The sequence below is a fragment of the Cupressus sempervirens genome, chromosome 6 (assembly GCF_028749045.1).
Source record: "Cupressus sempervirens isolate cs-2001-9-10 chromosome 6, ASM2874904v1, whole genome shotgun sequence".
Classification (NCBI taxonomy): Eukaryota; Viridiplantae; Streptophyta; class Pinopsida; order Cupressales; family Cupressaceae; genus Cupressus; species Cupressus sempervirens.
In genome coordinates this window covers 528,552,303-528,578,166 of record NC_143123.1, presented here as the reverse complement: position 1 = coordinate 528,578,166, position 25,864 = coordinate 528,552,303, and the positions used below count along the sequence as shown (strand labels likewise).

The 25,864-nt window shown below is 33.1% G+C and overlaps 1 protein-coding gene across 1 annotated transcript; it reads right to left on the bottom strand.

Moving 5' to 3' along the window:
* Positions 1 to 1,372: 1,372 nt before the first annotated feature.
* LOC149553346 (uncharacterized) lies at positions 1,373 to 25,441 on the bottom strand. The gene is made up of 3 exons (XM_089790321.1): positions 25,017 to 25,441; positions 18,462 to 18,653; positions 1,373 to 1,952 (listed from the first exon to the last, which is right to left on the bottom strand). The coding sequence occupies exons 1-3, from the start codon at positions 25,439 to 25,441 to the stop codon at positions 1,373 to 1,375; spliced, it is 1,197 nt and encodes a 398-aa protein (XP_089646447.1).
* Positions 25,442 to 25,864: the final 423 nt, after the last annotated feature.

The following is a 25,864-nucleotide window of genomic DNA, read 5'->3' as shown; positions in this document are numbered from 1 at the left end:
ATGATTTTTGTTTGTGGAGGTTTTCTTTTGATCTGTTAAATCTTTATGTTGTAGGCTCTTGCCTAATTTGTGAAAGGTTTTTGCAATTGCATTACACATTTCAATATTCTAAAATATTTACAAAACTTCTTACACTTTCTAACAAATTAATATCAAATCTAAAACTATTTTTTCCTCAATATTATTCATCATATAAGTTACAACTCTATATTCTAAAATATATTTATCTATATATCACCATTATGTTTTTGTAACTTTCTATCCATGTAAGAAGAGTGATGAGGAGATAACAAGAACAAAGTCTATAATAGGCTCAATATTGGATAGAAAGAAGAAATTTTTAAAAAACTACAGGAAAACACCAAACACCAAATATGAACAACACCCTACAGGTTACATGTGTTCATTCATAGTCAGCACATAGGGATGCTGCCTTACCAAACACATGTTTCTTCAAACTGTAGCCCATTCCTGCAAATGGCCATGAAGAAAGTAATGTACATTCCTCCTACCCGCTCTCCACCACACTCAAGCCACTTCACATGGTGATTATGCGAGCAAGAGGCATTATTGCCCAATTTAATTTCCAGAGATTCTAGTGTCAGTCTGGCTTCCTGCAATGATAACTTCTACAAAAAGAAAACAATGCTACTACTACTATTTACAGCTATCATACGCATCCCTAATCAATTTGCAGTGTGAATAAAATAAAACCAAAATCCAAGTAGCAAGAAAGAATTACAATTTTATTTATTTCATCTGTTCATCTCAGTCCTTCTTCACACAGAAATGAAAAATCTCAAATCATACCCTCCCAAAAGATTTCGGAGAGAATTTATAAACGAAGTCAAACAGTTAAGAACTGGTTTTGGCAACCACCAGACCCGTAAAAGTTTCGTTTAAACCTTTACTAAAGTTCTAACAAAATATTAAATTAAGTCCTAAAATTAAACACCAGCCCGAATGTAATGCAAACTCTAAAATTTAATAATAACAAAAAAAACATTTAAACACCATCACAATTGCAAACCAAAAATTTATTCCTGTGCCTAGCACTTGCTCCTGCAGCAAAGAGGAAGAGCTAGACATGTAGATATGCATTTGTTTGTTTGAAATATGTTTAAATGAACATGAACAAAGATAATGTAACTCATTATAAACATTCTGCAACATTAAAAAAAACTACAAACTTGGAAAAAAATAGTTACATGTTATTTGATGAAGATTAATTCAAAAATTATACGCATAAATCTCAATGAATTTTTCTCCATGCCCTGGTGAGCCATAACTCTCCATTGTTCTCAGCAATTATCATCACTGGGACTAATAATTTTCATCCTTTTGTATAACAGCACTGCTTTCATGGTCACAACTATGCGGATGACGTTATATTATCTATGGTTTCATGTTGTTCCTCTCCATGTTCTGTTTGAGGTGGTAAACTTACAATAGTTTGTGTATCGCAAATTTCTTGTGATGACCTCATCAGCAGCTCCCATGGATTGCCATCCAAGGCTTTGATAGTAACACAACGTCTGCAACAAGGACAGCGTTTATGAAGAGCCAGCCATTTATCAATACAAATGGAATGGAAATAGTGATGACAGACGGGTAGCATTCTTAAACAATGCCCATCCCTAAAATTCTCAAGGCAGATTGGGCAGCTTAAATTCGTTGTTTTGGCTTCACTGTTCAAGTCTTTTGCGGTAAATTGAAAGCTCTGGAGCTGTTCTATCTCAGTGGGAGAAAATCCAAGTGTTTCACCTTCATTTTCTACTTGTAATAATTCTATAACTATCGCCATTTCTCTTTCCCTTTCCCTTTCCAATTCTCTTTCTCTTATTAATGTTTGCTGGCAGTTTATGTGCTTCAACCAATCAAATACGAGTCTTAAGAGAATTATGGACAAAATTAACACAATAATAACAGGCACGTCCATCTTTTTCTCCTTACTGCAAACAACAAATAACTCGTTACAAATATATATGTGACATGTCCGTGGCCTCAAATCATACATTCATTGGAAATGCAACGTTAGGGAACAAATAAGTTGCCTATTTCAAATTAATCCTCAATTTGGTTTAAATGAGATAGAAACTATCACGTATGTATATTTCAGTCTATCATACCACTTTAAGCAAACTTATGACATTAGCTACGATACAGTTTTGCATAAGGATTCCTTTTTTCCTCAATCATAGAATTTAACTAGATTATAAAACTGTACAATAATTAAGATAGTTTGCTTATTTCTTTATGTCTTTCATTTTACGTTTGAGAAAAATTGATGGTCATTTATTTTGTTTTCAACTAATATAAAGATCATATTAAATTTAAATATTTTATAAATTAGAAAATAATAAATATTAATTTATAACATACACATTTTTTTTAATAAATAACTAATAAATTAGTAATATATAAAAAAAATTGAAATAAAAGAAACAAGTTTCTAAAATCATATATGTTACTTTAAGAGATTTTTAAATTAACATATTTAACAAAAAATAATATAAAAATACATATCTAACATTGTAAATTATTAAAACTAGAATTGTAAAATCTATTATATTGTATTTTAACAAGTTTCTAAATTAATATAAATGTAAAGAGAAAAATAGAAACATATAAATATAAAATAATATATATTTATTAGACATATATATTATACATATTATGAAAACACATTTATGTATATTAAAAAAAATACTAAGTTGCCTATAATAAATATTGATGGCTTAGTAATAAACTCAATCATTATATTGATGATTCTCTAAAAAATTAGACTATCAATTAATAAGGTCCTACAATTTTTTAACCTATCATATATGGTTCGAAAGTGCAAAAACAACCAATACAGCCATCAAATTCCAGGCTTAGTTTCATGATATCTTTGTTAGATGTTGTCTTGCCTTTTTCAGCATACTCAAACAATAGACAATTAACGTTATAACAAATGATGATAAGATTACGCTTGTAAAAAATTTATCTATTTTTCTTATTTTTGAAAATGGTTGGAATTTTATTTTTATTTTTTTCCTAATTGATATATGTTAATTTGAGTCTTCATTTCCCATAAGAAATAATAATTAGAAAATCATTGGATAGAATTATATATATATATATATATATATATTAGTTTCCTTTGTTTGTGATTGGTTAGCATGTGCGATATTGTAAGTGTTTGAACTAGATTTATGTTGTCTATTGTTGAGAGATTGTACACACACTAGTTACAATGTCTTGATGCGTATACTTTTGTAGAGATGTATTTGGCTTGCACTTTTGAAACAAAGTTGCATGTGAACTTGAAGTATACTATTCTCAACTTTCAAATGGGATGGTTATGTGGATTGGAAGTTAGAAGTGATGGCATGATCACTGTGTTAGGTTATTGATTGTGCACTTATTTTTATTAGATGTGTCAGAGAATCTACAACCTATTAGGTTGAGGAAGCATGTGAAGGTAGTTTGGAACTAGTTCAATTTGAGTTCAACAATGCATAGTGTGTTCTCACACTTGATGTGATTTTTTGGCCTTAAGACCAAGCCAACTACACATTCAATACAAGGAAAAGATTTTATGTCTAACTAGGAAATATTGTAAGTTCCAGAATGACATGTAAATGTCATTAATACTAGACTGAATATATATTACTTATTCAGATTCACTTTAATATGTTATAGTGGATAGAAGTGATAAAAAATGCACAAGCTATTTATTTAATAAGAAGTAGACCTAAATTGAACTATAGCATCAATTAATTTTCAGATCTTAAACATATTGAGAGATTAGTAAAGGAATCTTCGACTATTCAAAAAATAGCATGGAACTCTATGAAAGCAATCTTTTTTGTAATTGAGATTAGTATCTCATAATTTTTGTAATTGAGAGACTAAACACACACACACACACACACACACACACACACACACACACAATCATTCAAATAGTTGAAAGGAATCTTTAAAGCTAAACTTCATTACATCAAGAGTTAAGTATATTTAGATGATTTGAGATTTCTTAAATTCTTAAACATTGTGTATTGTAAAGATGGTTTAATGGAAAATACATTTCATTAGTGTATCTTTCACACTTTTTTTTTAATTAAGTAAAAATGGGGTTTGAAAGGCCCCAAAATTTTTTACAAAGTAACAAGTAGATAACCAATGAAAGCCCATGAGAAACTATGCATTAGCACCATACAACTAGACTAGCTAGAATGAAAAACCATAAAACATCAAATAGGAAAAAGGACAACAAAAAGACAACATCATGACAATGATAAGGTCTTTACCAAGTCAGTAGCTTGATTAGCAAGGATGTTAATGTTCACTGCAGAGGCCCTTAGCTTATCAATCTCTTTGTCATCCACAACCTTTGTCTTCTTTGAATTTTCCCTTGTGCGCTTGTTGGGTTCTTGATTATCTTTCATATCCCTTATACCCTAGTTTCTCCCTTGTTCTATCTTTTTCAACAAATTCATGACATTCTCCATGACAACTTTCAATATGGATCAAATTTGATCAAAAAAATCCTTTTTAACCCATTCTTAGTACTGTCAACTTTGTTCTCCATGGTATCCATCTTATTTTGCATGTCCTTCAACATTTGTTCCATAGCTCTTTTTTTGACTTCAAGAGATGGGATTCTTTTCATCAAGTTCTTAACTTCTTCAAAATTCCTAATCACATCTGAGAGCCTATCCAAATGTTGGCCTAAAGTAAACTCACCTCTATTAGTCTTTCTTAGATGTTTAATCAACATCCTCAGTGCCTTTATCATTAGCCTTCCCTTGAATCTAACTTGCCTTTCAGGCCCTTCTCCTTCTTTTGGATCAAAAGATCATCATTTGAGGGGATGTTCAAACATTTCTCATCCTTCTTCAAGCTATTTTTTGTTTTAAATTTAGCAATTTTTTCCCTTAGTCTTCTTCCCTTTTTCCTCTTCAAAATCCTCATCTATCCTAGCCTCCATCTCATAATCCACCTTATTTCTTTTCCTATTCCTAGAAGTCAAGCTCCCAAGGAAAATATTTTTCTTCTTCTCATCCTTCAGCTCAGCTTCTTCTTCCTCAGTATTGTCTTCATAAACTTCATCAGAGTTAGTCCCCTTAGTATCACATTCCAAAGAATTTTTGTTCAAGCGAGGCTCATCCACTCTTTTGGATTTAAAAAAATTCATAACCAACACCATCAAACCCTCATGAAAAGCATGATCTCCTTCAGGGTCATTCTAAAGGGCTAAGACGGTAGTATCTAAAGACTACCTCAAGTAGAAAGGGAAATTTATTCTAACCCTATGCCTAAAGTGATTAATTAGCATGAAGTGGTGGCCATAAATCTTAGTAAAACAACCATCTAGGGTTAAATATGTTAGGAATAAGGTGTCTTAACCTTGGATAACTCCTATTCTTATTATTTGTTTTTTAAATGTATATTCTATAAATAATGTAATTAAGTGTGAGTGTACATGTCTAGTTGGCATGTTGATGTGTCACTCCACTTGTATGTGTCAGCATCTTGAATTGTGTGTAAGGAGATCATGGATGAAGTAGTTATCATAGATTCTTATGATGCATAATAGATATCTATAGAAGATTGATGATGGGTGAAGATGTAAAGACATGTGGCAATTGATCATTGAGTACTATACGCTTGAGTCTCCAACTCACACACCATAAAAGTGAAAGTGCATGATATTTTTAGGAGAATGGTAAAACCCTAATACAATTTTTTTTATAAGTTTTCCTAAAAGTGAAAGCACATGATATAAGCATTTTTAGGGTTGTAGATAGGGGTAAGAGAAAGTATATTTTTGGTATGGTATCTTGCTACTGGATTGGCATTCTATGTCATTGTTATCCTTATAGAACTTGCATTACAAGTGTGTTGTAACCTTCTGTGTTGAAGATAATACATTGTGCAGGTTTTTGAGGGGTGGGGCTGTTTTATTGAAAGGTTTTTCCCCACTGGCATATCTTTTTGTTTATGTGTTTTCTTTCTCTATCTATTTTTTGTATTCATGCTTGAGTGAAATATTATTGCTTACATAATATTGAATCTAAAATTATAAGGATTTAATAGGAATTTGCACAATACTTTCCTTAAGCGATTAGTGTGGGAGCTTGTTTCCGCACCTGAGTTTCCTTACAAAATACTCAATAACACCAAACATAACAAACCTCTAGGGTCTTGATTAGAATGCAAGCTAACGTAAGAGTTGCAACTTTTTACCAACCTATTTCTCTCCTTGGCCATCTATGCAAACTTGTCCAAAGCTTTATTAAAAAATTTCCTATCTCTATAGAAATTAATACCATCTACTTCAAGGCTAGTGACTTCGGCAATAATATCCTCAGTGACTTCCATTCTCTAATTACCCACCAAAATGCTACCATTCTTCCAAGTTTTGATGAACTGCTTGGTGATAGTTGAGTTGTTTCCCTTGAGTTTCTCCATGAAGCCCATAAACCTGCCCTATTTTAAAATGTCCCAAATTTTTGGCTTATGCTTCTGTTCCTTACAACTCCTTGGCTCACACCTCTTTCTCCTACCTCCCATGTTCCTCAATCTACAAAAATTATTATCTTTACTAGAAAGCTCAAGCAAATTAGAGTTCTTTATTTTAGAATCACGACATGCTTTTCTATTTTTCAAGAACACCCACAATTTGTGTGGTAATAAGTGAGGAGTCTCATTAAACATAATCATAATCTATAATCCCCCACTCCAATATATCTCATAATTACTCATAATTTCCATTTTCATCATTATTAAAACATTTTTGTTTACTTCCAATTATGTTAGACTCTATCAAAGATAGCCAGTCAATTGGGATGTTATTACCATTATTCCAAGTCATCTTCATATGAGATTTACAAGCCTCATTTTTTGCCCAATTAGCCACTCTGTCGGTTTTTCTATAATTATGGGTAATAACACATTTTGCAAAAGAATTGATCAAATTTATAGCTTTGCATATAATATTATGAATGGTCCATGAGGGGTTGTTAACTTTGTTGAGACAATTAATGATATTTAGGGAATCCCCTTCAAGCCAAAATTTCTCCATATTCATACTCTTGGCATATATTAGACCATAAAGAGTTGCACTAGCTTTTGCTATGTGATTGGTCTAATTTCCAATAGGGATAGCCATAGCACCAATACTATCCTCATTTTCATTTTTGATAAAAATACCACACCCCTCAATCCATGGATTGCCCTTAGAGGCCACATCAAAATTAATCTTATACAATCCCTTTGGTGGGCAATCTCATCTATCCATGCTTCTAAGACTTCTTTCACTTTGAGAGTAATTGTTCCCTTCCACTTTCCAATTCTTAATTAATTTGGCTTCCCACTCATCATGGGGCTCCATACCTTTCCCACTTAGTTTGACATTCTCTATCATGTACTCTTGATCTTGTTAAAGTTCTTATTAGAGTTTGACTCCTTACACCCAAAAACCCTTTCATTTCTTTCCTTCCAAACACCCCAACATAAATAATGTAGAATAAAGTTCCATAAATTATTAAACAAGGTGTTCCAGGAGGGAGACTTCCAAGCTAAGAAAAATCTTGGATATTGAAAGAGAGAACTCACTCCATCTCCAGAAGTCTAAAGATCCTTTCCCATAAGCTTCTAGTGTAGGAGCAATGAATGGTCAAATGATTAACCAATTCTTTGTCTTCCTTGCAAAGATAACATCTCCTAACAAGACACAAACATTTATTCTTTAAATTATTAGTAGTAAGGATTTTATCCTGCAATAAGATCCAAAAATGATGTTAACTTTAGGTATTAGACCTTTGGACTGGGCTTTAACCCAGCAAGGTTCATGACAATCTTCAAAGGTATAACCATATAGACAAGAGATGGAAAATAGTCCATTAGAATTAAACTTCCATATTATAGAATCCTCCTCATTAACTAGAAAGACAACATTCAATATTTTATTAAGGTCATTCAGAGAATCATCCACTTTGGTAAGATGCACCCATCTATCTCTTTCTCAAAAATCTACAACATCTAACCCAAGAAAAGACTTGCATTTCACCATATAGCCATTCCACTGCTAGTTAGAACTTAGAGTGTGATCAAGAATTTGTATGTCTTCCCAAAATTGAATAGTTTTATTATTTCCTACCTTCCATCTCACTCCTTTATTTATAATCTTCTTATTTTCTTTAGCCTACTTCCAAATAGTTGAGCCCCCTTGAACTTCATCACTGCAAAGAAAAAGGTTAAAACTTTTGCTCTCCAAATTATATTTGTTATTACATACGTCTTTCCATTCTCCATCATCATTATACAATCTCCAAATGAGCTTAGAAAATAACAAATCATTCATATTATTTACTTTTCTTAATCCTAGACCACATTTTTTAATGGGCTTACAAACCTTATCCCAAACAATCAGTGGCATTGTTTTCTTCTTTTCCATCCTAGTCCATAAGAAGTTCCTCCAAATTCTTTGAATATCCATAGAAAATTTTATAGTTATATTAAAAACACTTAGAGCATATAGGAGGATGCTTTGAATGATAGATTTTAGCACAATTATCTTGTCAACTTGGCTAAGGAAGGATCCTTTCCAACCAACTAACTTTGTATGGATTTTTATCATTCATAGAACTCCAAAAAGACTCAGGAAGGTGAAGACATAGAGGTAACCTAAGATACAAACATTGAAGGCTTCCAGTCTTGCACCCAATAATTCTTTGAAGTTTGGTATGTCTATTCACATTAACATTTATGAAATAAATAGAGCTTTTATTCCAATTTGTAATATGTCTTGTGGCCTGAAGGAGTTTTAATTTTATCATACTTATTTTTATTAAGAATTTATCATCTTACTAATTATTTCAAAAATTGCAATTAGAATAATTTTATACGGGATGTAAGAATGATGTTATTCTTGTTCATTTTTATAGTTTTTTGATTGTAGGGGAAGGTTGATAGTGACTTATTAGTTGGAAGTGGCAATGGTTTGATTTGTTAATAATGATAGATGTGATTGTGAATTAATTTGATACAAACCTCAATAAACATAACTTGCAAGAAAACCTTAGTGCCTAAGAATTGTTATATAGTTTTTTGAAGCTCTTAAGTTTTATATATCAAACTCCTATTGTCTCATTATTAGACATACAAAAACATACAACTACTAGTATAACATAACTAATTTAAATAAACTTAACAACACTCTTATAAACAAATTTACCATTCTTATAAACTAAATATATTTTTTTATGACATGTTTATATATATAACTGCCACCATAAAGATCATATAATAAGTAAAATGTTAAACTTGAAAAAAAGTAAGATAGTTCTGACTATTTATAAACACTTGTAATCAATTTTTAGTGTGATATGTTGAAACTAATTGATATAAAACAAATAGAACCAATATTTAGACTCAAATTAGTGTAGCTATTTACATATAGCTTCCTAATGTTTCTCTTAGATTCTTGCTAAAAATTTGATAATCCTCGGCTGTAAAATGAATTTCTATCAAAATAATCAAAACTAAATGATTCTGACAGCTCAACAAATTATTACCATGAGAAATAGGCAAAAATACTATGTAAGACTTGTGATAATTACTCTTTACGAGAACGCGAGTCAGACATTGGCTTTACACATTGTTTTGGTTCTCTTTTGACAACTTTACATATACTCTATAATTTACATGGCCCATCACTTATCTTGATTGAAAATATGGATACCAAAATCTAAATTATTTAATGAAGATTTTAGCTTCTTTCCACAAGTATACACATATTTACATTTTCAACATTGTAAAAAATAGAAGAAGGAAGAAAAAAAGAAAAAGAAGATTGGAGAGATGAGTTGGGTCCTTCTAATAGAATCTCTTTCTAACCCCAAAATTCCATGGGTATAATGTAATCCTTAGAAAACCCATGAGAAATAGGTGAGCAACATTTCCCATTGTATGTAATATTTGATAAAACCATTGGAAACCTCAGAAGAGGTTGCATTGGATCTCTTAGCTAGATAGCTTGTGTCTCATTCACACTTTTGTACACAATAGGTATCAGGGCTTTGTGGGAAGAATCTTTTTTTGTCAATGTAAATGAGATGCAAAAGAAAACTTTGAAAGTATTTTGAATCAAGCAATAATGAAATGCAGAGAATAATATTGTGGCATATCTCCTTGTAGTTTAATAATGACCAATCTATGCTAGAATTGTATGTGCTTGCCGCAATATATTTAAAAGAATGAGTGAAGAATCTATATTTTGCAAGTTTCTTCCATGAATTGAATATCAGTCACTGCCAAATGGGATGTCCATTGTCGGAATGACCTTGTTTTGGAGTTTTCTTAATGAGTTGTTGATGTTTCGTTACTTAATTTTTAATTTGTGCAAATGACCTCCACCTAATAAAAAATTAAACATCTAATAAAATTTCACCACACCTTATAAATAAAAGTAATACAAATTTCTCCCATCTCTTAGTCATAATAAACAACTCAATTCTTCTATAAGTTCTAGGAATTTGAAAAAGTGTATGAACTTAATAGATCTCTATTGTTCTTCTTTCAATAACTTATGATTTTGTAACCTATGTTCTAATAATTCAATGCTAATAATCTTGTTCTCAATTTTTTCTTTTTTCTTTTTTATAGCAATTGTAAAATTTAAAGAACAATGAGATATAAAATTATATATTAAAATTAACACTTGCAACTTTGAACTGTGCAAGGGTTAAGCTCATAGTCTTATATAGTTTTAATGTTTTTCTAGAACTAGTTATTTATAAACTCTAGTTATCTACTTGCCTACCCTCATCTAAGTCATATCTTTCTACTTCACAAATATAGACAATCATTTCTCCCTCCCTAATTCTATTTTATCTTAACCCTCTTTATTGTTGTCTCCTAGGTATCTATATCCTAATCCTTATTTTTTATATCCATCTAATCTCCCTTCATATTCATCTCCTTTCCACTCCCCATTTGTCTCTACTTTCATATCTCTCACTAGTACATACATACCCTCTCCTAGTCATACAACCACACTCTTAATCCATTTTTGACATATCCTACAATCATGTCATTCCATGAGACCTAATTTGTTTAATCTTATAGCAATAAAAAATCTAAAACTAGTGTTGTGCAACATGTATTGTGTCCTTAAATAAGGAATGACTTAAATAAATATCCCACAAGGATACCATAGGATTATTTCATTACATTTATCACTTTAGAGAAATAAGCACAACTTGTTATGATTTATCATAATGGATGCCTCTAGATATGATTCTTTTATTGAGAAATCCTATAATTGACATCTATTTTAATAATCATATCTAGTTAATGTTAAATCCTTACATATAGGATAGTCATATGACTAGCTATAATTTATGACCAAATGGACACAAATTCTATAAATTATTGGTTAAGTAGAGGAAATTTAAAATAGAAGCACACAAATTTCATATCTCAAATACATGTATATATCTAAGAATATTTTTTCTATTATATTTTTATAAAGAATTCCTACATGAATGAGGAAATGTCTATTAATAAAAATGCATATTAAAATAAACAAGGAGTGGTCGAACATAATGCTTTTAGTTTTAGTGCTTGTTCATAACATTTATTTAAGAAGTCCAATGTTAGATATATACACTTTGTAACAAACAAATATTTATAAAAATATATGTTTTATTAAATATCTAATCACATAATAATATCTACATAAATAATTTTACATATGTAAAAAACAACTTGTAAACATTTAGCACACACTTGTTGTCTATAATTGACAATGGTTCTCTCAAGGTATTTATTGTTTTAAAAGAGCTTATTGTTTGAAAAGAGGATTGAAAATTTTATAAATTATAAAAGTAAAACAAAATTATTTTTGAGGGTCCTTTTGGTAATTTTAGAGGATAGGATTTAATGCAAATACTATTATATGAAAAAAAAAAAACTGATGGAAGAACAATTTAAAAACAAGTTAAATTTATAATTGAATATTAATAATCAAAAGTATAATTCACTTTATAATAATAGATTAGTAGTAAAAACTTTGACTTAAAATGTAAATCATTTCATGACATCTAAATATCGTATTCTAAAAGAATGCAAATGGTTAGTTGGATCAAATGAATTATATTTGAAAAGAAAAAAGAAAAAATAAATTGATGTTACCATGTAAGAGATGGCCAAGGCTACCGAAATAGGGGTTCTTGTAAATGAGGAATGTTCTCTCTTTGGAAAAATCCATTCTTGATTAGCAACACATTTGGGTAAAAAAAATTGTAACAAATGTTTTAAAGTTTTAATTAAATGAGAAATGACAATATTTTTTATGTGTCTAGATATCTCTATATATATGTATTTAGATATGAAATATATGTGTGTAGATATCTATATATAAGTATATATATATGAAATATATGCTTCATATGATTTTGAAGTTACTAGTGATTTAAATAACTATCGAGCAAAATAGATCTTCAAAAAGAGTTTTATGAAATTTGTTAGCTAGTGATAGTAAAACAATTACTGGTGGATAATTTCAGCTCTGTGCATTCACATTTGGATGTTTCCTGATTGGATAACACTATCCAAATTGTGTCTCAAGGCATTTGTATATTAATCATACACATATAGTAGAAGGAAAAAAAATGACCATTAGGAAGAAGAGAATAAGACCACTTGATATATATCCTTTTTCACATTGAATTTACACAGTGAAAATTGGTAATTTTTTACAATGTTTGGTATTTCAGCACCTAGCAACTCGAGCATTCTTACTAGAAAGTACTCCTCAAAAATTGTTGGTCCTAATCAATTTTCATGGGGGATGAATATTCATCTTTGTTCTATGGCCAATGTAGAATTCTCACCTATTTTCATTCTTTTTGTAAATCATTGGTATAACAAGGTTGATTATTTGGTGGCAATGAAACATCTCTCCTAGTGGCCTATGATGACTACATAGAGGATGTGCAATTGATCGAATGAACTAAAGACCAAACAACTTTCCAATTTCCACCCACAACAATAAGTATCACCTACATGTTGGACAACCACTATTCAAAGTTTTCACAATGAAAGAAAATAACCGCAAACCATATATTTCATCTTTTACCTATTTTTACAACATATGACCATGCCAATTGTCAGATGAATCCATTGGTGGGACCAAACAACTTTCCAATTTCCACCCACAACAATAAGTAGCACCTCCATGTTGGACAACCACTATTCAAAGTTGTCACAATGAAAGAAAATAACCGCAAACCATATATTTCATCTTTTACCTATTTTTACAACATATGACCATGCCAATTGTCAGATGAATCCATCGGTGGCTCTAGTAGGAATAAGCCCATTCACTTAAATATACAGATCTTAATACACAATAAAATCTTTATTTTAACTTTGATTAAATCATGCATATATTATGAAGCCTTTCACACTAGTTTTAGGCTATTCAAAGTAATACAAAGTCTATTTATAATTCATTAATACTACCAACACATAAGAAAGATCTTTAGATAAATCAATGCTTAGATTATAATAATATACTTATGCAGTTCCAAGAAATAAATAAAAAAATGTTTTCTCTAATAAAGACGGTTTCTCTAACTTTCCATTGAAGAAATGTTTGACTTTTGTAATAAAAACTACCACTTGAATAAAGCTAAAAAATTAATTATTAAAAAACTATATCTTCAATGAAGAGTCTTTGAAGCATCAACCATCTCCATCATTATTTGTGAAGCCAACAAAGAAGGGAAATATATGGTATGAGACCCTTAAAACTAGTTTTTATAGAATCTTTGTTAAGAGTATCCTAGGCTACACTACGGATTTTTTTTTTCTATCCTTTTCTCTCCAATGCATGCACTTTGAACAAGGATTATTTTGGACTACAATACATAACCTAGAGAGGTGATAGAGTAATTATGACCAAATGAATGTATAGTGTCCAAAATTATTCATGGAGCTTCGAATAAATCTTAGACACACTAGATGGAAACCATACATGAAACATCAATTATTTTTGATATCTTATTAAGTTGTACAACTCCAAAAACTTATTAAATTAAAAAATTAGCATATTTCAAAAAAAATGATAGAAATAAGAACGTAATCTTACATACACAATAGCTCTATTCCTAGTGATCCCTTAAGCATAGACCACTTACTTGTTGGTTGGTCATATATTCTTGTGTGATACTTGATGTATCCTCTTCTTCTTCCTATGGGATTATGTATGCTCTTGAATTAGTATTACAATCCTAGTAGTAGTACTTTAGGTATTTATTCATTGAAAACTATTCAACTAGTTAACTTTAGGGCCTAATGTTTTAGTATTGAACCCCTATATTTTAAATTTTTCATCCCTTTTACTTTGTCACTTCAACAAAAAATATGTGCCCTTTAATGTGGTTTTATGCGTCAAAAATCTTGGTTTTGGGGCCTTGTTCTTTTGAACTTAGTGATGTTTTATCTTTTTCATCTCTCTCTCTCTCTCTCTCTCTCTCTCTCTCTCTCTCTCTCTCTCTCTCTCTCACACACACACACACACACACACACACACACACACACACACACACACAATTTTTATTTTATGCATCTAGGATCATACTTGTACTAAAGAGGGAGTTAATGTGGCATCATAAAACATACACACCTTTTAAGGCATCTAATCCATGCTTACTTAGCACCCATTATAGTGTTTTTATTATTTGATGCATTAAAAGAAAGCACATTTAAATAAGATCTCTCTTACTTTAATTTCTACAAGAGGCCTTAATTATAGGTGTTTTCCTTTAATTATTTCATTTATTCATTCACCACTTTGATGCATAGTCTCTCTTTTATCATTAGTATCTTTTTGTATTTATTTTTATATTGGACCTTGATTTCATGCACATTTTGGTGATTGGCACTATCCAAACTAATCCTCAATTCAGATGTGAGTCTAGATTGACTATTATAAGGCATCTAGGTAGGCATGAAGCTAGTCAGCTCAATCCATTCCCTAAGGGTTTCTCCATATCTTGTAAATAAGGCTCAAATTTCAATGGTAAAATGTTCTTTTAATTTTAGCAAGATGTTTAAAATGGCATCCATATTTTTTAAATTTGTGAGACCTAAAATATCCTAGTGGGATATAAAAGAAAAATTGCTTCCCTCATTTTGGGATTCATATACACACATATCTTATGTCAACCAAATCTATCAAACATTCATGAACAAGGAGGAATCGAGAAATAAAGTATATCAAGTATTCAAGAAATTTCATGCCACTATTTCTTTCATTATGAAAAGTATAAAGAATCATCATGAAATTGTATTTGTTGTGATTTTGTATTACTTCTTTTGAAATCCATGTTATTGCATCAACATGTGATTTCATTGAAAGAACAATTACACTATCAAGGTGTAGGCAATCTTCTTTTCGTATCAAATAAATTCTAAATTAAAAAAATACTTCCTTTTAAAAAAAACTTTAAAAAATTTAAATTTCAAGGTAATCCATTGAACAAGAGAAGAAACTACTTCTTTGCACGCATATTTTCTCATTTTTTGTGCAAGTAACAAGTGATATCAATGTGATTATTTAGTGCAGGGCCTTGATGGGGATGACCTTGTAGGTAAAGTTGATGATTTGTCCAACTATCTTAAAAAGGCTCAAAAACAATTAGTAAACAACTACTTTGTCATCTCTTGATAGCATACAGGAAAATCAATAGGCTAAAGTTGGGAGAAGAGTTGAAGACTAGATTAAAGGGGACTATAGTGACATTTTGTGGGAAGTGGGTAAAGATTTTAGGGATAAACTACATAATTAAGAGTATATGGAGGAACATATATAGTTGATTTGAAAAGCCAAAAGCCTTTGGAGGCAAAGAAGATGGAGATCTATAATGGCCTTGGCTCAATAAAGAAGCCTGGGTCCTATTGGGGGGATAGTTGCAAGAGATGGTCTCTCAAAATGACAAAATGCATGAGAAAATGCACAAAGACATTGGAAAGATCTTGATAGAGCTGGACGAGAGAAAAATGGAAAGGAAAGGAAGGGAGGAAAGGAGGGATGAAAGTGGTGAAATGGGTCAAAAAGAGAAGACAAAAGTTAGCAGTATTGTTTCTTCCAAGCCATTAAAGAAAGCTCCCTTCCTAGAGAAGCTCAAAGATCTCAGCAAGTAGTGTTGGCTAATAATAATTGTGGTGTGGTGTGTGGGCTTGGATGTTGGAATGTGTAATTTCCCTCTCAAATGAAATACTAGAGAATTCTAGAAACTCCAGTTGGATTACTGAATAGGGTTAGGTCAAATTAATATTTAAGTTTGTAAACTTCTAAAAGTCATTTCTGTTTAGATATTTCTAGAAAAGTCTATTTTTTTATGTCAGTTAATTTAGATGTTTCTAGAAACAATCAAAAAACTCTATAAAAGAGACATAATGTAATGGTTTTTTGATGATTACGCAATGAAATGATTCAATAATTTCTATAAGTGCCTATAGTGTGTATTTTGTGTTTAATGATCATCGTGAATCCAATCCATCCACCCCTATCATTGGATAGGCTAGTTCCTAGTTTTCCTATGATGAGTTTTTTTTGTTATTCTATATTGGCAGCGTTATTATTCTAGCTTGACTATTCTATGTGTTAGTTTTTCTCTAATTAGAAATAGTTTCTAATTTTCCTTGCTTTGTTTATAGTTGGTGTTGTTAGCTATGCATGGTTGTAGTTTCCAACTTTCTACAGTAGTTAGCTACTAGAATTCACTTTTGGTGAATCCCCTTTTGGCTATCCTAAGGACTTAATGTTATTTTTTTGTTAAGGTTTTCGGCCCTACCCTAATTCTCCTAATTAGAACAAGTGGTGTAGTTGTAGAAGAGGCTAAAGGTAGATTTGAGAAAGAGCTATAGAATCACAATTTTCATTAAAAAAAATTGGGTACAAGGTGATTGGACTCTTGCTAGACCTCAAAGTCATTGCATATCCTCTTGGCCATCATATACCTACCATTTTGGATTCAAAATTAGACCACAAGTGTAGATCCAACAAATGTGCCTAAAGAAAAAAAAAAGTGTGGTCAACATATAGGAACAAAGCTCCTTGTCAATGTTTGAGCTTTACTAGGCTCTAGACTTGTAAAATCCTTAAGTTACACACTTGAAGTTGGATGATCTTTATTTCTTAATAGACAACCTTTAAATCTCTAAGAAAACTATGTTAGCCATGTATAGCTTCTTTTTATAGTTTTTTCCTATTATTGTCAAGATTATTTACTCTTATTTATCATTTTTTCAGCCACCTCTCTATGATTGGAAAGTTGCATATATTTAATTTTTTCTTAAAACTTGAACTTTTGTTTTTATTTCACTACCTTTGAAGAAGACTATGTGAGAAAAACAACATATACGAATATACATTTAGATATAAAGTTCAGTATCTTCAACAACATGACCATCTTGTCTATTGTTAGACTAGTTAAATCAATGTCTTTGAAAAATGTTGACCAAGCACATTTATAAGTATAGAGCTAATTGTTGCAGATTGCATAAATATTTTAATAATATTTTTCAATTGATTTATGTATGTAATTTGTCTTAATCAAATGTTTATTCAGATAACATAGTTTATTATAGTTTAATTTTATTATGAAACTATATGAAATAATATTATAACTATGTCTAGTTAAACTTGTTCTTATCGATCAATGTAATATAGAAATAACTAATTTATTGTGAAATAGAAAAATTTATTTCAAAGTACAATTAGAGATAAAATACTTTCAAATAAGAAAATTTATTCTACTAATATCTTCCTTCCATTATTTATTATAAAAAGTAGCAAGAAAATAGTGATCCGTGATACAAACAACACACTTCACACTATTAAACATTATATTAACAATACATAATAACAGACATCCTAAAGAACAACAAGTAAGGTCTATCTCTATCTAGCATTATCTTTCCACCTGTTGTGTAAGAGGAAATCTACTATTTAAAAACACTAAATCGAATATGTTTATTGAGCCATCCTAAAAAATGATTTTATAAGCTTTCAAAAGAAAGTAATAATGAAAACAGTTTTGATGAAGTATCTGACAAATAAAACAAATGTAGCCGATGTCTAAGCGCAGTTTTTCGGATGACTACTCAAAAAGACAAGATGACCATAGCTGTTTACAGATGGCATAGTCCTCTCTCTGCCTCTCCTTTCCTAAACAAAAGACAATTCATAAATGGGGACGTACCATTTTGTACTACAGACATATTCTTATATCCTACAGCACAACCTTACGCCAACTGTCTGATCATTCCTGACAACTAATGCAAATTACAGCAACAATAACAACCCAAAAGTGTAGTAAATGATAACAAGCCAAGTTGAGTATTCCGTGATAAAACACATCAGTAAAAGGCAAATTGGGCAATGATATAATTACAGATGAATCCTCTCTATTTGGAATCCTCCACCCACTGAAACTTCCCTCTCCAAATGGCAGCAATACCTTTCGAAAACATTCAATGTCACTTGTAATTTGAAGCCAAGAAGAAAAAGAAACTCCATCTCCAATCTATTCACTTCTTCAGTGCTGAACCCTCCAACTTGGGCGTAGTACGAGTTTTTGTAGTTGCTGCACACAGTTAATTGTAGAAACATCATTAGTTAACAAGCTAAAACTGTGGGAAATATAAATCAAAAATTAAACTCACAATCCTAAATATTACTCGGCACAAACTATTACTAAGTACCCAAAAAATGCTCGACACTTAATAAACCAAGTGGCAGGAGAGTTTACCGAGTGAGCTCGGTAAATAAAGAACACACAACTCGGTAACCAAAGGAGGGTGTGATTACCAAGTGAACTCGGTAGGAGAGTGATTACCGAGTGAACTCGGTAACCATAGAAAGGTGGAGCTCAATAGAAGAGCAACTCGGTAGCCACAGGAGAGTGGAACAAGGTAGAAGAAGGCACCGAGTGAACTCGGTAGCCATTGCAGAGAATGACTTCTACCAAAGACAATACCGAGTGCAGACTTATGACGTGAATATTTCCACCATTAAAACCAGAGAGCTAGAACTTGAAGCTTTCAAATAAACTTTCCAAATGCAATGAATAGAAGAAGGACAACAATGGATTCAAGTATGTCTACTTGCTTTCTATTCAACTCTGATTCAAACTATTACAAAACTGGGAGCATTCGGCTTCAACCAAAAAACTCTAAAATAACCCTAAACTTATAAAACTTCAAACTTGCAGCTCTAATGGCTGCATACAATAACACCTAGAGCAATCACTATTTCAACAGGATGTATGAAACAATAAAACACTCAACTTACAAAATGACAGGAAGAAGCACGTGCAACTGCAAGCACGATAACGATTCCTTCTTTCTCTGCAACAAACTGATCTGCTGATCACCTTTTGCTTTATTTCTCTGCTCTGCAACTTCTCTACTCTGCTGAACTCTCTCTATCTCAACTAGTCGAATGGAATAGAACATTCCATTTGTCTTCTACCAAAAATTTTTCCCCCTCATTTTTGAATTCAAAAAATTTCCACCTACCATGCAATAAATTCAATTGATCGTTCTGCAAGCCGTCATGGAGGTAGGTGGGTGTTTGGCTCTAGGGAGAAACAACTGACTGCATTAAATATTCCAACACTCCCCCTTTGTCCCGAGCCAAACAAACAAGGATCACTGCTGATCCAAATCAACTACACCAAGACTCTCTCTTAAGTGTACAAAAGTTTCAATGCCTAATGGCTTGGTAAAAATGTCTGCTAGCTACTGCTCAGACTTGCAATATTCAATCTTGATATCCCCATTCTCCGCCAACTCTCTGATGAAGTGATATCTGATTTCAATGTGTTTGCTTCTCCCATGGAAGACTGGATTCTTAGACAATGCAATAGATGAGATGTTGTCACAATAAATTGTGGTTCCATCCTCTTGCCTTTCATTCAAATCTATCAAGATCCTCTTTAGCCAAATAGCCTACCATGCTACTGCATTTGCTGCTATATATTCAGTTGCTGTAGATTGAGTAACAATAGGTTGCTTCTTGGATGCCCATGAAATTGCACCCGATCCCATATTGAACATTTATCCAGAAGTGCTCTTCCTATCATTTATACTGCCAGTCCAATCACTATCAATATAACATACCAACTTGAATTCATTTGATGCAGTATACAAAATCTCAAATCCCTTGGTACCTTTCACATACCTTAGGATCCTCTTTCCCACTTGCTAATGGGAATCCTTTGGTGTTTCTATAAATTTGGAAATCAGACTTACTGCATGCATTAGGTCTGGCCAAGTTGCAGTCAAATATATTAGACTTCCAACCATACTCTTGTATAGTGTTGGATCCACTCTCTTGCTAGAGTCTTCTTTGCTCAACTTCAGACCTATTGCTATTGGTGTGGGGGCTACTTTACTATTCTGCATTTTGAATCTCTCCAAAATCTGCCCTACATATTTTTCTTGAGAGATGAATATGCCATCATGCATTTGTTTTACTTCTATGCCTAGAAAGTATTTCAAGAGACCTAGGTCTATCATTTCAAATTCACTTTTCATGGCCTCTTTGAACTAACCAATTAGAGCCTTGTCATTTCCAGTGAAAATCAAGTCATCTACATACAAGATAACAATCAATACATTACCATCTACTGCCTTGATGTAAAGAGTGAGCTCACCATTGCTTTTGCTAAAGCCATTGCTCATCAAATATGAGTCAATCCTACTGTACCATGCCCGTGGAGCTTGCTTTAGCCCATAAAGAGCTCTCTTCAACCTATATACTTTGTTCTCTTCACCTGCAACTTCATAACCAGGTGGCTGCTCCACATATGCTTCTTCTTTCAACATACCATTTAGGAAGGCGGACTTCACATCCATTTGAAATACCTTCCATTTGTGATGAGCTACAATTTCTATGACATCATGCATGGTTTCCATTCTTGCAACTGGGGCATAGGTCTCATCATAATCTCTTCCATACTGTTGTTCGTAGCCCTTGACTACCAGCCTTGCCTTATGACTATTAATCTTGCCTTCAGCATTACATTTGGTCTTATAGACCCATTTCACTCCAATCACTTGCTTCTCGGGAGGCAAATCAGTTAGCTCCCATGTCTCATTCCTTTCTATGACATCTATTTCCTCATCCATGGCATTACACCATTTCTTCTCCTTAATAGCTTCTTCAAAATATATTGGATCACTATGAGAAAATAATGCAAAATTAACACTCTCATCATAATCTTCATACATTTCATCTTGGTATATCTCCCTAAGACTCTTGGTCTTTCTTGGTAGCAAGGAGGAGAGTGTGGGATTAGAATCTTCACTGTTGCTGCCTGGTACTGACACTCGGTCATGCCTAGAAGAGCTCGGTAATGACTGAGGCTGCTTTCTTTTTCTTCTATCTACTCCTTCTTTTTGTTCATCAGCATCCTCTTCATTCATAATTGGCACTTTACTTGAAGTGCTTGGTGACTCATCAATTGAACCATACCAAGACTGATTTTCAAGAAATTTCACATCTCTTGAAAGCATCATCTTTTTGTTCAATGGGTCATACAATCTATATGCCTTTGATTCTGGGTTGTACCCTATGAAAATGCATTTCACACCTTTATCATCAAATTTTTGTCTTTGCTCTTTGGGCACATGTGCATATGCAACACATCCAAACACCCTTAGGTGTTCAACTATCCATCTTCTTCGTGACCATGCTTCCATTAGAATCCTATTACGGATAGCCTTTGTAGGACACTTATTAATTAGGTAAACTACTGTTGCCACAGCCTCTCCCCAAAATTCAGTTGGGAGACCTTTCTCTTTCATCATGATCCTTGTTATTTCAACAATGGTCCTATTCTTTCTTTCAGCCACTCCATTTTGCTATGGTGTATAGCTGGCTGTGAGCTCTTTCTTTATGCCATGTTTCTTGTAAAAATTTACAAAAGAATTGGAAGTATACTCCCCTCCTCTATCTGATCTAAGGACCTTGATATAGTGTCCACATTCTCTTTTAGCCTGGGCTTTAAATTCTACAAATTTATCAAATGCTTCAGATTCATTCTTTAAGAAATACACCCATGTCCTACGACTGAAATCATCAATGAATGTCATAAAATATGTACTCCCCAATGGAAGTAACTTGCATATGACCGACTAGGTCACTATGCACTAACTCTAATGGATATCTAGCCCTCCTAGAATTTCCAAAATTAAAGGGAAGCCTATGTTGCTTACCCAAAATACAAGCCTCACACTTGTCACATGAATTTCCTATACGTGGCAAACCTCCTACCATTCTTTTATTTGATAACAAATTTAAACCAACATAGCCAAGATGACCATACCTGAGGTGCCATAGCCATGAGGGGTCTTCAATCACACTCCTTAGAGCTGATTGTGTGGGAGGTGCAACACTAACTTGAGATGAGAAAAATGTCTCAATCCTCAAGGGAAACATTCTGTTCTTGGTCATTTGAACTGCTGCAAGTAAATTCTTGCTCCCATCATTTTCATGAATGATACAACTATCATTCTCCATTAGCACTTTGTATCCATTTTGAATGAGCTGATCAATGCTCATCAAATTGTGCTTCATACCAGAGACGAAATACACATTTTGTATTTCCCTTTTCTCACTTTTCTTGGTGCGGACCATAATAGATCCTTTGCCCACAACTAGTAGGGTTCCATTGTTACCCATTTTAATTTTAGATTTGAAACTCTTGTCAATGAATGAAAACAAGGTTTCATTGCCACTCATGTGGTTGCTACATCCACTATCAAGGTACCAAAGCTTAGGTCTTCCTTCTTCACCAACATTACACATGATGAAGGTAGCAGCATTGGGTCCACTTCCCATATTCACATCAGCCACATTTGCTTGTCTTGACTGATCATTTTGCTTCTTTCAGCATTCACTTGCATAATGCCCATATTTATGACAGTAGTAGCATTCTACATTCTCTTATTTGAGTTGTAATTTTTCTTACCTCCTCTTGAAGAATTTTGTGAGCTACTTGCTCCATCTGCTCTTCCTGAGCTTTCTGCTCCAGCATTCCTTTGTCCTTCATTACCTCGGCCTCTACCTCTAGAGTTCCTGCCTAAGCCATTTCTTCCTCTCCCCCTTCCTCTTGGATTTGTTTGAGCCTTGAATGCTTGCTCTTGGGAAGTAGAAGATGTGGATCTATTGATCCTATGCTCATGGGTTTGAAGAGAACTCATCAACTCATCCATTATCAAAACAGTGAGGTCTTTTGCCTCTTCTATTGTCATGACCAAATGGTCATATTTATGAGGTAAAATCCTCAATATCTTTTCCACTATCCTCTGCTCTTGATAGTCTTCTCCATTTGACTTCAATTGGTTAATCACATTTGAGGTCCTTGAACTAAAGTCTGCAATTGATTCATTCTCCTTCATTTGAAGGTTCTCAAATTCCCTCCTTATGTTTTGTAGCTTTACAGTACGAACTTTATCAGTTCCCTTGAAGTTTGTTTCAAGGATATCCCATGCTTCTTTTACATAATTTGCTGCTGCAATCTTTGGGAATACTATCTATGGCATTGTTGCTTCAATCAAACTTAATGCCTTAGCATCCTTCCTCCTTGACTCTTTCAAATGAGTCTTTTGTGCATTTGTGAGGGCAGCATACTGAGCTAGGTCTGTCACATCATTGAACCCATTAACTATAAACTCTCACAAATCATTTGCAACCATAATGGTTTTCATCTTCTTTGCCCATGTATCATAATTTTGTCCATTGAAGGATGGTGGCTACTGCCATATCTTTCCTGCATCTCCTGCCATGATAAATATCCCAAAAAACAAATGCCCTAACTCACTATGGATGTGGGGCCTCAAAGCTTTGATACCATGTGGGAAATATAAATCAAAAATTAAACTCACAACCCTGAATATTACTCGGCACAAACTATTACCGAGTACCCAAAAAATGCTCGACACTTAATAAATCGAGTGGTAGGAGAGTTTACCGAGTGAGCTCGATAAATGAAGAACACACAACTCGGTAACTAAAGGAGGGTGTGATTACCGAGTGAACTCGATAGGCAAAGTGATTACCGAGTGAACTTGGTAAGAGAGTGATTACCGAGTGAACTCAGTAACCACAGGAAGGTGGAGCCCGGTAGAAGAGCAACTTGGTAGCCACAGGAGAGTGGAACAAGGTAGAAGAAGGCACCAAGTGAACTCGGTAGCCACTGTAGAGAATGACTTCTACCAAAAACAATACCGAGTGCAGACTTATGACGTGAATATTTCCACCATTAAAACCAGAGAGCTAGAACTTGAAGCTTTCAACTAAACTTTCCAAATGCAATGAATAGAAGAAGGACAACAATGGATTCAAGTATGCCTGCTTGATTTCTATTCAACTCTGATTCAAACTATTACAAAACTGGGAGCATTCAGCTTCAACCAGAAAACCCTAAAATAACCCTAAACTTATAAAACTTCAAACTTTAAACTTCAAACTTGCAACTCTAATGGCTGCATACAATAACACTTGGAGCAATCACTGCTTCAACAGGATGTATGAAACAATAAAACATTCAACTTACAAAATGACAAAAAGAAGCATGTGCAACTACAAGCACGACAATGATTCCTTCTGTCTCTACAACAAACTGATCTGCTGATCACCTTTTGCTTTCTTTATCTACTCTGCAACTTCTCTGCTCTACTGAACTCTCTCTGTCTCAACTGGTCGAATGAATAGAACATTCCTTTTGTCTTCTACCAAAAAGTTTTCCCCCTCATTTCTGAATTCAAAAAATTTTCACATACCATGCAATAAATTCAATTGATCGTTCTGCAAGCCGTTAGGGAGGTAGGTGGGCGTTTGGCTCTAGGGAAAAATGACTGACTGCATTAAATATTCCAACAAAAACTAGGAAAACAACATGATGTAATTGAGGCAAGCTCTTCTTACATAAAACACTTACATGTCCTCGACGAACTTGGAGGCGACCATGAGAGTGACAATGAGAAGTTTGCGGACATTCCGAGATATGATTTTGAATTGTGGATGGAATTGAATGAGATGGTCGATGTAGGCGTATGCCACCACGAACATCGATGGACTGGAGCAAATGTATCTAAAGATCCTCTCCAAGTAGTGTTGAATGCTCATGTCTGGCACCTCCCTTCCATTGGACATCTCGTACTCAGGTGGGCAACTAAATGTGTGGGTCTGGGTGTTTGACAAAATTAATCTCTCATTCCTCGCCACAACTCTCTCCAAAAGAGATGACAAAACTGAGAGCACGCAGGGAGTTGAGGGCAGCCATGGCTGCTCCATATTGTGGAAAGAGTAGAGATCAGACCAAATTGTTGTTGCAGAGATGAGTTGCCAGACGACAGAATCCATTCTCTGAGAAATCTGTTTGATCAATTCTCCAGAACTGCAATGCCCAATAGTCCTGATCTACGTTGAGCTTTGATTTGGGATTGACTGGGTAACTAAGTGAAATGAACGAACAATGTTTTGCATTTTTATAGGATGTTGTTTAATCCAATGGAAGCATCGCAGAAGTTGCATCCGATCTGTTTGTAGTACAATGTGTTTACCATTGCGATGGTTCTTTAATATTTGTACATCGCAAATGGCCCGCTTTGGGGGAAGATTCTTTCATGTCGATGTAAATGAGGGGGCAAAGGAGAACACCAGGTATATTTATTATTTAGCAATCATTGGCTTAAAAATCTATGTTAAATGAAAATGAATATTGTTGGAAAACAGATAATCATCATGTCGCTCAACAGCAAGCTGTCCAGCTTGGAATGTCACAAG

What these genes read in the sequence shown, in the direction of transcription:
- LOC149553346 (XM_089790321.1), bottom strand. Translation starts at nt 25,441, where the DNA reads ATGGATTCTGTCGTCTGGCAACTCATCTCTGCAACAACAATTTGGTCT. An exon ending in TCCAAGTTCGTCGAGGACAT is followed by an intron (nt 18,654 to 25,016) that starts GTAAGTGTTTTA and finishes AACTGTGTGCAG; the next exon opens with CAACTACAAAAACTCGTACT. An exon ending in CAAATAGAGAGGATTCATCT is followed by an intron (nt 1,953 to 18,461) that starts GTAATTATATCA and finishes TGTTGTTTGCAG; the next exon opens with TAAGGAGAAAAAGATGGACG.